The sequence below is a fragment of the Triticum urartu genome, chromosome 4 (assembly GCF_003073215.2).
Source record: "Triticum urartu cultivar G1812 chromosome 4, Tu2.1, whole genome shotgun sequence".
Lineage (NCBI taxonomy): Eukaryota > Viridiplantae > Streptophyta > Magnoliopsida > Poales > Poaceae > Triticum > Triticum urartu.
In genome coordinates this window covers 421519013-421533150 of record NC_053025.1, presented here as the reverse complement: position 1 = coordinate 421533150, position 14138 = coordinate 421519013, and the positions used below count along the sequence as shown (strand labels likewise).

At 49.8% G+C, this 14138-nt stretch overlaps 1 protein-coding gene across 1 annotated transcript; it reads left to right on the top strand.

The window, feature by feature from the left end:
- The first annotated feature begins 5061 nt into the window (after window positions 1–5061).
- On the top strand, window positions 5062–5841 carry LOC125554780. Its single transcript, XM_048718203.1, has one exon. The coding sequence runs from the start codon at window positions 5062–5064 to the stop codon at window positions 5839–5841; it is 780 nt and encodes a 259-aa protein (XP_048574160.1).
- Window positions 5842–14138: the final 8297 nt, after the last annotated feature.

The following is a 14138-nucleotide window of genomic DNA, read 5'->3' as shown; positions in this document are numbered from 1 at the left end:
CCGGTCGGCGGAGAGGTGCCATTTGTTGGGAAGGTGGACGTCGCTCCACGGGACCGGCGTCCTTGTCTCTCAATAGCGCCGGCATACATCCGCGTTGATGTACTGCTGGTCGCGCTCGCCGGCGACCCTAGGGCCGATGGTGAACGAGGCATGCGCGGGGGCTCGACGCGGTGGTGATGTGGCCTCCTCTTTCACGGAGCCGCGGCGGTGTCCCGAGGAGGAGCCGGCCTCGCGGTCGTGCTTCCCCTTGCGGCCGTGGTTCCACAACCCCATGGCTACGACGCGGCCGGCCGGCGAGCTCGAGGACGGGGAGAGGCTAGGGTTTGGAGGTGTCGGGTTTCGAGGAGGCAGCGGGCTGGAGTGGGAAGTGTGGATGACGACCGGTCCACGACCTCCCCATTTAAGAAGGACCGTGACCATGCACCTGGGCGGATAACAGGTGGGTCCGGCCGCACGTGCACATTGATGTTGGCGGGTGGGAGGTAGGTTGCCGCCTGCCACGCGGCCCCGACGCGGATGAGCATCGCATCCGCTTGCTGTCCGCCGTTACCCAAACCCGACGCATGTTTGCGCTCGAAATGGGTCGGCCCGGACACAAAACAGACCAGATGGGTCCAGGCCGTCGCGCGCTGGACCGTTGGTTTGTCCCTTTTACCCCAAACGGATGGGGCCGGACGGGATGGGGTCACGCGGTGGAGTTGGCCTTAGAGGGACTGTGGTATCCCCTGCCCACCAGGGTTCAAATCCTGATGCTCGTATTTATTTCAGGATTTCCGACGATGCGTATTCAGTGGGAGGAGACGTTTCCGTTGATGACGAGGCGTCTACGGCGATTTCGTAAATCTCAAGATGATATGTCGACTCAGTCTTTCAGAAGTGCTCATAAGGGTAAGGTGTGTGCGTGTACATTCATAAGGGTGAGTGTATGCGCGTGTATATGAGCGCTTTGTGTTTGTACTGTTGTTCAAGAAAAGCGAACCACGTAAACTGCCATATCGCAAGTTTCGTTTACAGGGATACTTAAAAAAAATTGTGATACCACGGACGACACGACAGAGCAGCATACTGCATAATTTAAGCATACTATTAGATAAATATAGTTCCCGTCACCATACTTCGTCAGAATTTAAACATGGTTCATCGCACAAACTTAAACATACTAGATTTAAACATAATCTAAATTACTCATCCTTCTTGACATGGAGATAATACTCCATCATGGAGCTGGACAGGACGAAGATGAGGTCGCACTTCTCCTTGGCCGCTTCGAGCGTGTGGCGGCAACCGCCTCTTTCACCTCGACAAACTCGAGCTCCGCCTCGCGGAGGCGCTTGGTGGTTAGCCAAAAGATGCCGTGGAGGCGGTCGAAATCGCTCCACGCCCTCTGGTAGCCATTACTGGAAAGGGCACCACGCGCTCCCTCCCCTGCACGCGGCACCATTCCTTCATCGGAGGGCAGATGGGGGAGCTCCCAGCCTCGTTGACGTGGTGGGCTCGTTTGTCCACGCCCCCTAGGCCACCACGTCCACGTCCCCCGCTCGACATCGAGGCAGTCGAAGAGTGCCTATGCACGCAGAAAACGTCGACTGAAGAGAAGGATTTGACGCCAGAGACAAAGAGATTGCGGCAGAGGAGGGTTTGGGATTTACCGAATAGGAACCCTAAATCGGCCGGGGTCTGGTAAATATAGCAGAGATGCCGGGGTTTTACGGGCCGCCCGTATATTTTATTATGGGCCGGGCCTGCTCGGGTCAAAATTTTCATGGATCCTATAAATCAACCGGGATTTTAAGAGTCGACGATGCTCTTACCTGATTGATGCGGGACATCACATGACCCGTTGTCATCGTACTCATAGTCAAGCACGGAAATTATATATCTGATGGGAATTTCTAATTTCCAAATGTTCGTAACACGACAATAGATCCGAACGACCCTATCATCGAGCGATCCACATCGCACGTTCCCTCGATTCACTTAGGCCGTATCGATTTTTATCTCCTTCTCTTGAAAACCGTTGTAAGTCTGGTTCGGGTTTTTCCTTCGCTATTGATTTTTCTCGTAAAAAAAGAGGATAGTGGGAATTGAACCTCTAGGTAGGTTTAGCTCTAGGTTGACTAGCCATCTAGGCTAATACCTTGCTTGTGGTTGTATACAGATTAGGCTGTTTTTATTTTGACAAATGCTGCTAGTGCATTTTATGGAGCAAGCGGGATTTGCTTTTCGATTTTTTCTGGATCTGGCAACCGGTCATGAACCATGCAACGTGGTTGTTTTAAAAAAAATTGGCTATTTTTATTCATTCCTTTTTTATCCAAAAAATTTCTATCTTTCATCAGTTGTCTTTTCTTTGTTGCAAGAAGATTTTTTTATCGAGGCATAAAAAAGATGTTCAAAGATAATCCCTTTTTTTGGGTGAATTGAATGATTTTTTTATGATCGTGGACCTGATAACTTATGCACTTTTCACAAAAAAAAACTTATATACTATCATCATGATAACTTTAGCCTGAGGAAAAAAAGTTTACAACTCGGTAACCTCAACGTGGATAGGATGCTAATATAAGCACCGGAAACCTGTTATCTTATGTACAAACATCAGTAGCAGTAGTGTACTAACCAACTCACCTACTTTTGATTGTTGTCCAATAAGTAAAAATATGACAGTTAACCTTTTTTTTCACTTTCATATGAGCCAAAAAAACATTTTTCTTTTTGTGTTTTTTTGGATTTCTCAAGTTGTCTTGTAGTCTCTCATATACCAACGAGTTATACACCTTGCTCATGTAGTCTCGTTGTAAATATCATGGCCACTTCACATGAGGGAATTTTTGGGTTGAAACATACCCCGATAACTTCTATGCAAATGGCACGGTAATTTGTGAATCGGGACCCGATAACTTATGTATAAATGTCATGGTAACTTCGACCGTGGGTGAAAATTATTGAAACATCCCCCCGGTAATTTATGTGTAAATAACACGGTAATTTCTGCAAGGCAACCCTGATATCTTAGGCCAACACCACGGCAACTTTGACCTGAAGGAAAAAAGTTGTCAAAAATGTACCCCGATAACTTCTGTATAAACGTCATGGTAATAACGCATTATAAACATGATAGCTTAGGTACAAACACCATGATAACTTGGACCCCGGGGAAAATTGTTGAAAAGTATAACCTCGATAACGTTTGCGTGAATATCATGGTAATAGAAGCACCGCATACCTGATACTTCGGTGAACTGTGCCGGGGGAGGGGGGGGGTTGTTGAAAAACATATTCCGCGGTAATTTGTGTGCAAATAACATGGTATTATACACACAATAAAGTTGATAACTCACCACAGACCCCACGGTAACTTTTGACCCTGTGATAAAAGTTTGTTGAAAATATACCCTGATAACTTCTATGTAAATAACATGATAATATACATACAACAAAGCTGATAACTTACTTAATCCAGACGTGGTAACTTTTTGACCAGGGAAAAATATTGTTAAAAAATATATCCCAATAACTCATGTGTAAACAACATGATAATACACACAAATGAGAGCTGATAACTCATATACAAATATCGTGGTCATTTTTTGACCAAGGGAATGAAAATTGTTGAAAAATATACCCCGATAATTTTTGTGCAACATGGTAATATACACAACAAAGCCGATAACTCACTGCAAACATCATAATCATTTTTTGACCCTGGGGGTAAAAGTTTGTTGAAAACATACCCCAAAAACTTTTGTGTAAATGACACGGTAACTTATGTATGACAGACGTGATAATTTACGTAGCCCAGATGTGGTAACTTTTGGTCCGAAAAAAACTTCAAAACATATTAACATGGGATCTAGTTTCGAAGATCTCATTGTGACTTTTTTTGTGAAGACGGTTTCTTAATCGGAGCAATGGTTTAAGCTATAAAACATTTTGGAATTTGAAAAAAAAGAAAAGAATCTAGGATTACATCAGTTTTTCGTTCTTTAGTGCATATATGCATGTAATTAGAGGGAGAAGTGCACGTGAAAAAAAAGTAATCATTCTAATACATGCATGTTATAATTAAAGTAAAAATCGTTCTTGCCTATTGTTAAAATCCGAATGTTTGGATGTTATAAAAGTCCATATCTGATTGAGGTAGGATGGTGATTTAGAATCGGGAGTAGTGCGCCTGTGCGGACGACCGTTGCATGAACGATGCATGCACGATCCAATATCCAGCGGACTCCCTCAACTTAGCCTGATACTGTGCGATAAATTCTCATGTAGCACTAAAAGGGTTAGCAATGAGCGATGGGGTATACTCCTACTGTAGTCAGTCTGGCGAATAAATACGGGGAGTAGTAGCGGGAAACACACGGGACTATTGCCGCCGTAGCAAATCAACCGACTTTGGGGGGCTACTTAATTATCTACAGTTTCCTACAGCTCGACAAAGCCTTTTTTTTCGATGAGCTCAGCAAAGCTTTGACCAAGTAATAAGAACAATTTCAATGAAGCGACTTATTTCGTTCGCTAGTGTTCGTTTGGATTGGCGCGGATAGAAAAGCCGGTCCAACGCGTCGATCCAAACGGACGCGCATCCGCTTAGCGTCCGTCTGTCGACCCATTTTTGACTTATTTTTTAGCCGGATGTGTGTCGGCGCGGACACGAGACGGACGCGCGCGCGCCTACTCCTTTTCCCGGGCCCGTCGGTCGGTGGCAGCCACCACCATTTCCTTCTATTTTTCCAAAAAACCCTCCCGCCCGCGTGCTCCCGCCCTACACCCCGCCATTGAGGATGCCATCGACCTCGACGCCCCCGCCGGCCTCGCCTCCCTCGCCTCGTCCGGCGCCCCCGCCGCCGCCGGGAAAGGCAAGCCTCGTGCCCCGCGCAAGACCGCTGCCGCGGCCAAGCCAAAGAAGCCGCTGAAGCCCGCACAGTGGGTAAAGGAGTCGGACAAGAGGAAGGACCGGAGGCACGCCGCAGACGCGAGGGATGAGGCCGCCGTCGCCGCCGCCGACAGCAGGAGGTCACCAACGCCCGCGTCGCGGCGGCAACGAGGGAGGCGCTCTACATGCTAGGGTTAAACGCTGGCCAGCACGGCCTCCTCAACGCCGCTGTAGCCTCGGCCAGCACCGGCTCATCGGCGTTTCCTCGGATGATGTTGCCCGACTTGACCCGCGCGTCGGCTTGCAACTCGGTGCCTGGCTTCCACGTGTACCCGCAGCCCTCCCGCCTCTCCGGGGAGTGCTCGCCCGATGTGAGTGTGTTCGCGCCTTCCACACCCGCGCCCGCGCCCATCGACCTCAACGCCACCCCGGCGGCCGGTGGCTCGTCATCCGGTGGCGCGAGGAAACGCGCACGGCAAACGCCGGCCGGCGTGCTCCCGGAGGCCTGCAACCTGTTCGACGGAATGTCGTCTGCCGTCGACGAGGACTACATGCAGAACCTCATCTTCGAGGGCGGTGCGCCGGCCGCTGGCTACGATCCCGACGAGACACACAGCCAGGACGGCCGTGAGCCGTTCACGCCGGCCGCTGGCTATGATCCCGATCAGGCGGCCTTCATGCGTGATCAGGTCGGCATCGACCTGGACGGCTTCCCACTCGACCATGAGTTCCCGGACGACTACGGGCTAAAGGAAGAGGACGAGTGCGACATTGAAGTGGAGCCCTTGTTCGAGGACGAGCTCGCCAACCAAACCGCTGGTCCTAAGCTGAAGCGCAAGAGCAAGCGCACGAAGGCATACACGGCGGCCGAGGACAAGCTTCTTTATGAGTGTTGGCGAGACATTGGACAAGACCCCAAGACCGGCGCCGAACAAAAGCATTCAACCTTTTGGATTCGTGTCTAGCGGGAGTTTCATGAGCGCAAGAAGTTTCCGCCTTACCAAATTGTGGGCACGCGCGGGTGGGTGTTCATTTCCAAGCGATGGAGGGTGATCCAACAAGAGTGCAACAAGTTTTGCGCCACTCTTGAGAGCATCAAGGCCCGCCCCGTGAGCGGCATCGGCATGCAAGACATGGTATGCTAGCAAGCCGCCCTCTTTTGTGTCATCATGTTTTTTTAAACTGTCGCCGGGGGGAAAGGCTCCCCACGTGAATATATTTCAAAAGTGTAATCAACAATGTTTAGGCAAGACGAGAGGATAAGAAATCCCGCCACAAACTGGCATGGATTTTTTGGTCCGCCTTTGAGAGGCGGTGTGACCAGAGTGCGAGGTCGGAGATTACTGCCCTAATTACATCATGTGGGGTTTGGTTAACCCCTCTAAAGGTCATCGCATTCCGTGCATCCCAGATTTTCCAGAGCAGTAGCAGAAGAATGAATGGCCACACGGACTGCGGCAGGGTGGGGTGACATGGCGTGCTCCACAGCTCCGCAAGCGGTGAGGAAACTGGTTGTAGTCCGAGAGCATCCCATATGGAAACAGCAGTGGGGCAAGTGAAGAAGAGGTGAGCACGATCCTCCGGCACCGTCGCAACGGGGACATGATGATGACTCGATGATGGACTTATGGCGTAGATTGGCTCAAGTGTTAAGCTTGTCGAGATAGGACAACCATCCAAACACCCTCACCCGGTTAGGGACTCTCGAGTCCCATATGTGGACGAGGTTTGGGTCGGCAACCTAAGAGGCAAGGGCGTCGTAGGCACCCTTGGTAGAGAAGGCGGCCCCGCTGAGCAGCGATCTTTCATCCGGAGCTCCCGTAAGGTGCACATCCTGCAACAACAATCTCAAGGAAGAAAGTTCATTGGTAGCAGTTAAGGTTAGCCGGCTACGCAAGCCCAGATCAATCCCATCCATCAAAATATGTGCGACCATCGCATTTGGCTTTGTGTGGTGGGAAAATAAGGCTGGGAAGGTGGTGGCAAGAGGCTCTGAGAGTAACCATCTATCTAACCAAAAAAACATGGAGGAGCCATCTCCAATCTTAACCTGAGAGATCTCACGTAGGGCATGGAGGTGTTTGAAAATAGCCCTGCCTAGGAAGGAGGCATTTTTACCTAGACCTATATGCAATGGGGAGTGATGTATAATCCAGTTTTTCCAAGGCAGAGGGGGAGAGTGTAGGAATTTGAAAGCATATTTCAACATAAGGCAAAAAATTGTGCTCGTAAGTTTTTAACACCTAGACCACATGCCTGCTTTGGCATACACACCCGATCCCACGCAACTAAGCATTTTTCCCCCGAGAAGGTGTCACCGTTTGACCAAAAGAAAATGCGTCTACGCTTATCAATTTCCTCTAGGACGCTTACAGGGTGGGAGAAGCACATCATGCAATATGTGGGGAGGCTGTCGAGGACGGCGGAGAGCAAGATCAGGCGTCCTTCGCGAGAGAGCAGGAGGGCACACCATCCGGCCAAGTATATATCGCAACGGTCCATGACGGGTTGGAACGTGGAGGGGGGGAGTTTATGGGGAGAGAGGGGAAGCCCAAGGTACTTTTGCGGGAAGGCAGCTGTAACGCCCCGTGACCGATGTGCCAGGTGTCCTCCAGTTATTCGTTGTTGTTTCTTTGTCATTGCTTGCGTGTCATGCATTGCATATCATGTCATCATGTGCATTTCATTTGCATACATGTTCGTCTCATGCATCCGAGCATTTTCCCCGTTGTCCGTTTTGCATTCCGGCGCTCCTATCTCCTCCGGTGGTCCTTTCTACCTTCTTTTCATGCGCGGGGGTTAAACATTTCTGGATTGGACCGAGACTTGCCAAGCGGCCTTGGTTTACTACCAGTAGACCGCCTGTCAAGTTTCGTACCATTTGGACTTCGTTTGATACTCCAACGGTTAACCAAGGGACCGAAAAGGCCTCGTGTGTGTTGCAGCCCAACACCCCTCCAAAGTGGCCCAAAACCCACCTAAACCTCCTCCATCATCTCGGTCGTTCGATCACGATCGCGTGGCCGAAAACCGCACCTCATTTGGACTCTCCTAGCTCCCTCTACCTATATATATGTGCTCCCCTCCCAAAAATTGCGGATGAAACCCTAACATCTTCCTCCTTCCGCCACCGGACACTTTCCCGCGCCGACGGACATGTCCGCCCGTCTCCGCGCCGCCGCCCCCAGCCTCTCCTGGACCTCCATGTGGCAAGCGCCGCCGCGCGCCGCCGCGGGCCCGCGAGCCCACGGCCGGCCCTCCGGGCCCATCTGCTCCGCGCGCCTGCCCCGAGCAAGGCCCGTCTCCGCGCCGCTTCTTCCCCCGCGCCGGCGCCGCCAGCCGCCCCGGACGCCATTGCCGCCGTGCCGAGCTTCGGCCCTGCCGCCTCGGGTCGCCGCTCCACCCCGCCATGCGCCGCCGTTCGCCGCCCCGGCGACGGATCCGGCCGCCCCGTCGCCGGATCTGCCGACCTCGACCGGATCCGGCGGTCCCAACCTCCTCTCCGGCGATCCCCGGCGTTCCCGGTGAGCTCCGGTCATCCTCGAAGTCTGTGCCACGAAACCCTAGATCTGGGTGAGATATTCTCTAAGTCCCCGAGATTTCCAGTTTCAAATGCCCATGTTCATCATGTCGTAACTTTGCATCTGTAACTCCGGTTTGGGCGTGTAGCATATCAAAGTGTTCGTCTCTGTGAGCACATCATTTCATCTCATTGCATCATTTTCATTTGAGTTCATCTTGATGCCCGAAATGCTGTTGGAAGAGTGCTATTTGAGTTAATTACCAGATCTGCTGCTCCAATTAGCTATTTGTCATTTTTGCCATGATTATTGTGCGCATGATATGCCCCTGAGCTCTTCATGAGTTTTGTTATATGCTTTGCCATCTTTCCAGAGGTGCTTACCATGTATTTTTGTGACATGTGTGGTGACTAACACAAGTTTGCAAAGTAGTGTATTCGTTAATGCTGATTTCAGGGGCTTAGAATTTCAATGTCCTTGATCTGTTTTTATCAATATGCCATATGTTCAGGTTGTTTCCTAGTGATCCGTGCCTCTTTTGAGGATGATCAGTAAGGATGATTTGTGCTACCTGATCTGAAATTCCAGGCTTGTGTTAATTTCACTAAGTCTAAAACCTGTTTATCGTTTGCGTTTTTGCCATGCTTGTTTGAACCTGTTAGTGGATGATTTGGCCGTAGCTCAGTGTTCATATTTTGTTAAGCATTATGAGTGGATCCCTACCATGTATTTTTTTGCCATGTTTGAGTGCTGTAGCAGAATTATCTTAATGCATTTAGATGGCTACTTGCTGTTTATCCCGGACCGGTGCCATATTTGTTTTGCTTGCCATTTCCAAACTGTGCATCCGATTCCGGTGTTCTTTATATCGATTTCAACCGAAATCACCTCATCTTTCCAGTGGCACTCTTGGATTTCCAAGTTGAGGCCAGGTTCATTCCTTCCTTTGCAAATCATGCATATGCATCGCATACCGCATCATAGCATACCATGGTCATGTGTTGGTTTGTTTACTATGTTGTGTGTTTCTTTCCGGTGTTTGCTTCTCCGGGTTGGTTCCGATAACGTCGCACTTGTGAGGACCCGTTCGTCTACGTCCATTTATCTTCTTCATGGACTCGTTCTTCTTCCTTGCGGGATTTCAGGCAAGATGATCATACCCTCGAAATCACTTCCATCTTTGCTTGCTAGTTGCTCGCTCTTTTGTTATGCCTATGATGCGATACCTATCACTTGCTTATCATGCCTCCTATATTGTTGAGCCAAGCCTCTAACCCACCTTGTCCTAGCAAACCGTTGTTTGGCTATGTTACCGCTTTGCTCAGCCCCTCTTATAGCGTTGTTAGTTGCAGGTGAAGATTGAAGTTTGTTCCTGGTTGGAACATGGAGGTGTTGTTCCTTGTGGGAACATGTTTACTTGTTGGGATATCACAATATATCTTATTTAATTAGTGCATCTATATACTTGGTAAAGGGTGGAAGTCTCGGCCTTATGCCTGGTGTTTTGTTCCACTCTTGCTGCCCTAGTTTCCGTCATATCAGTGTTATGTTCCCGGATTTTGCGTTCCTTACGCGGTTGGGTTATAGTGGGAACCCGTTGACAGTTCGCCTTGAGTAAAACTCCTCCAGCAATGCCCAACATTGGTTTTACCATTCGCCACCTAGCCTTTTCTTTCCCTTGGGTTCTGCAGACTCAAGGGTCATCTTTATTTTAACCCCCCGGGCCAGTGCTCCTCTGAGTGTTGGTCCAACCTGTCAGCTGCCGGTGGCCACCAGGGGCAACTCTAGGCTGGCCTACCCGTACCTAAGACAATCTGAGTGTGCCCTGAGAAAGAGATATGTGCAGCTCCTATCAGGATTTGTCGGCACATTCGGGCGGTGTTGCTGGTTTAGTTTTACCTTGTCGAAATGTCTTGTAACCGGGATTCCGAGTCTGATCGGGTCTTCCCGCTAGAAGGAATATCCTTCATTGACCGTGAGAGCTTGTTATGGGCTAAGTTGGGATACCCCTGCAGGGATTTGAACTTTCGAAAGCCGTGCCCGCGGTTATGGGCAGATGGGAATTTGTTAACATCCGGTTGTAAAAACCCTGAAGTTGACCTTAATTAAAATGTATCAACCGCGTGTGTTACCGTGATGGTCTCTTCTCGGCGGAGTCCGGGAAGTGAACACGGTGTTGGAGTTATGTTTGACGTAGGTTGTTCTAGGATCACTTCTTGATCATAGTTTTCTCGATCGTGCTTTGCCTTCTCTTCTCGCTCTCATTTGCGTATGTTAGCCACCATATATGCTAGTCGCTTGCTGCAGCTCCACCTCATACCTTTACCTTATCCATAAGCTTAAATAGTCTTGATCGCGAGGGTGCGAGATTGCTGAGTCCCCGTGGCTCACAAATACTTCCAAAACCAGCTTGCAGGTGCCAATGAGTCCGTGCAGATGACGCAACCAAGCTCGAGGAGGAGCTCGATGAAGATCTTGTCCTTTGTGTTGTTTCGTTCTAGTTGATCAGTAGTGGAGCCCAGTTGGGGTCGATTGGGGGCCTTGTTGCAATTGGGGTTCTTCTTTTATTTTGGTTCCGTAGTCGGACCTTGATTGTATTTGGATGTTGCAATGCTTTATTCATGTAGTTATGTGAAGTGGCGATTGTAAGCCAACTATGTATCTCTTTCCCTTATGTATTACATGGGTCGTGTGAAGATTACCTCACTTGCGACATTGCTTTCAATGCGGTTATGCCTCTAAGTCGTGCTTCGACACGTGGGAGATATAGCCGCATCGAGGGCGTTACAGCAGCCACGGAGGTGCCAAGTGTGGCTGCTATTTCAGCGGCCATTTCTGGCTCAATATTTAGGGGGATGAAAGTGGATTTTGAGAAGTTTATGGTTAGCCTGGTGGCGTTAGAGAAGTCATCGAGGATACGCTTTAGGTTGGCGGCTGCGGAAGTGTCTGCCTTAATAATAATTAGGGTGTCGTCGGCGTACTGAAGGACCGGGCAAGAGAGACCTGGGGAGATGGGATGTGCAAGCAGGTTTTGCTGACAGGCCTTTATGATCATTCTTTGGAGCACATCGGAAATTATTATGAAGAGAAACGGGGATAGAGGGTCCCCCTGTCTTAACCCATTTTTGCATTGAATCCATGGGCCGTGGGTTCCGTTTAGAAGGATGGCCGTTTTGCCAGTGGTAAGCAGTGATTCTATCCATTTAATCCATTTATCAGGGAAGCTCCGGACAGCAAGGATGGCAAGCAGGGAAGGCCAACAGACGGAGTCGAAAGCTTTTGAGAAATCGAGTTTGATCACCATAGTGGGGGCTTTCCTTCTAGCGCACACATGTAGGACGTCGGCCGCATATAAGAAGTTCTCAGAGATAGTGCGACCAGACAGAAACCCTGTTTGATCCTGGTGGACCAACAACGGCATGACAGGCTTAAGGCGGTTGGTGAGACGTTTTGCAATGGCCTTGATAGGGCAGCTTTGGAGCGATATGGGGCGGAACGCATCCGGGGTAGGGGTGCCTGGAGCTTTTGGGAGAAGGATTATGAAGGCTCTGTTCAAGCAAGAGATGTCTGCAGACTGGTTATAGAAGCAGTGAAAGAGGTCCGTTATTTTTTGCTTCAGAATGGGCCAGAATTTTCGGTAGAATCTAGGTCCAAAGCCATCCGGACCGGGGCTGGCAAACATGTTCATTTCCGCAAAAGCATCATAGATTTCCTGACCCGTAAAAGGAGCCTCCAACTGGAGAAGTTGAGGGGTTTTTTGAGAGTAAAGAGATTCTAGTGAGAAGTTCCATGTTGGGGAGAAGGGGGTCCCCAAGATGGAGGTGTAGTAGGATGTTAGGATTTGGCACTTGTCCTCATGGGCAGTGTAATCCTGATTATGAAGAGAGATAAAGAGAATTTTATTGTGGCGGTGGCGGTGGGATGCCAAGGCATGGAAAAACCTTGAGTTTTCATCCCTGTCGATAGTTTTCTTGATTTTTGCTCTAAGGCTCCAGTAAATCATATTTTCACATATCGTCGGTGCAGCACTTTAATAACCACTCGCCTAAGTGTGAGCTCCGAAGGGGAGAGGAAGCGGGATTCCTCGGTCCAATCTAGGAGATTTATCGTTAACCTACAGTTTGTCTCGCGGGTGTTCAGAGGGATTACACTTTTACGCCATACCTAGAGGGCAAGGCGACATTTTTAGGGCTCGTGCGATCGTGAGGGGTGCCGAGGGACGACGTGGAGCCGATGCCCAGGAGGAGGCGATAACCGGCCTACAGGCCGGGTTTTCGGCCCAGCCAAGTTGAAATCTAAAGAAGGCGGGACGGGGGCAGTAGGTGCTAATCGAGATGATTAGGGGCACGTGGTCGGAGACGTAGCGTGTGAGGCTCGAGATTGTGGACTCGGGAAAGGTCTGATCCCAAGAGTCGTTTACAAAGACACGGTCAAGGAGTTCTAAGGTCGGCTTATCCCGTTTATTGGACCAGGTGTATCTCCTATCAAGGAGAGGTAGCTCAATGAGGGCCAGGTTATGAATCCATTGGTTGAAAAGATCTGCCTCACTTTGCGGGAAGGAGTCATTGTTTTTTTTGAGGCATATCTCATTAGATTGAAGTCTCTGCGTATCATCCAGGGCATATTTTGGCTGGGGGCCGCCGCCTCAAGTTCCGAGAGGAAATCCAGCTTAAGCGAGTGATCTGTTGGGGCATAAACATTGGTGATTGTTAGTGGGAGCGGTGAAGCTAAGGATGAGAAGGAAATTGTTTGTGAGAAACGGGATTGGGTGTATGTGACCGCAGAGAACAGTGAAGAGGAGCAGGAGGCCATCATCCCCCTGATGTGCCATCCGCATCTTTGTGATGAGATATGTCAAGCTGAGCAGGGATGAAGGATCAAATTTTTTGAGCGTCAGGAGAGTTTAGTTTTGTTTCCTGAAGGAAACATGCATGTGGTTTGACAGAAATTAGTTCTTTGAGAATGTCCGAATATTTCTGTGTTTGGCGAAGACCCCGTACATTCCAGCAATAAAACATAAATTTTGTGTTAACCATAGCGTTTTGGGGCACCAAGGCGAGGCGGGAAGCAGTAAACTAAATGGCCGATCATATTGAAAACAAACATGGGCGAGGGGGCGGTTACAGGGAATATAAAGGGGAGACTAGAGGGGCTAGCACAAAGTATGCACGGGAACGGCACATGCACCCTTGACTGTTGCCACGGTTCGGCAATGCAAAAAAAGCTAGCGAGGGGCTGATCCTCTACTTGCTGAAATGAGGCGGGATGCATGCATGTTGGCGATCGGTCAGGGAGATTGGAGCGACAATTCATGGCTCCGGTGTGGTCACCACCGAGATCTCATGGACATCCTCCGTCGTTGCGCCACACTGAACAGCAATGTGGGACAGCGCAACAATGTTGGCAGAGGGGGTGGACGCGGCATCATCAAGGACGACGACGTTAATGGCCGAGGTGAGCCCGCGGGACGCATAGGAGAGGTCGAACTTCTTGGCCTTAGCCCTGATGGCCTTGGTCGTCATGTCGACGAAGGCGGGGCCCTCGATTCCAGCAATGCGGCGGCTGCAGCGCAGGGTCTGGGTTAGGTCAGCCTCGCGCTTGTCACAGGCCCAGAGGCGATGAGTGATGACCCACAAGTATAGGGGATCTATCGTAGTACTTTCGATAAGTAAGAGTGTCAAACCCAACGAGGAGCAGAAGGAAATGATAAGCGGTTTTCAGCAAGGTATTCTCTGCAAGTA

Bases quoted from the DNA above. Each gene is read 5' to 3' on its own strand.
- LOC125554780 (XM_048718203.1), top strand. From the start codon at position 5,062: ATGCTAGGGTTAAACGCTGGCCAGCACGGCCTCCTCAACGCCGCTGTA.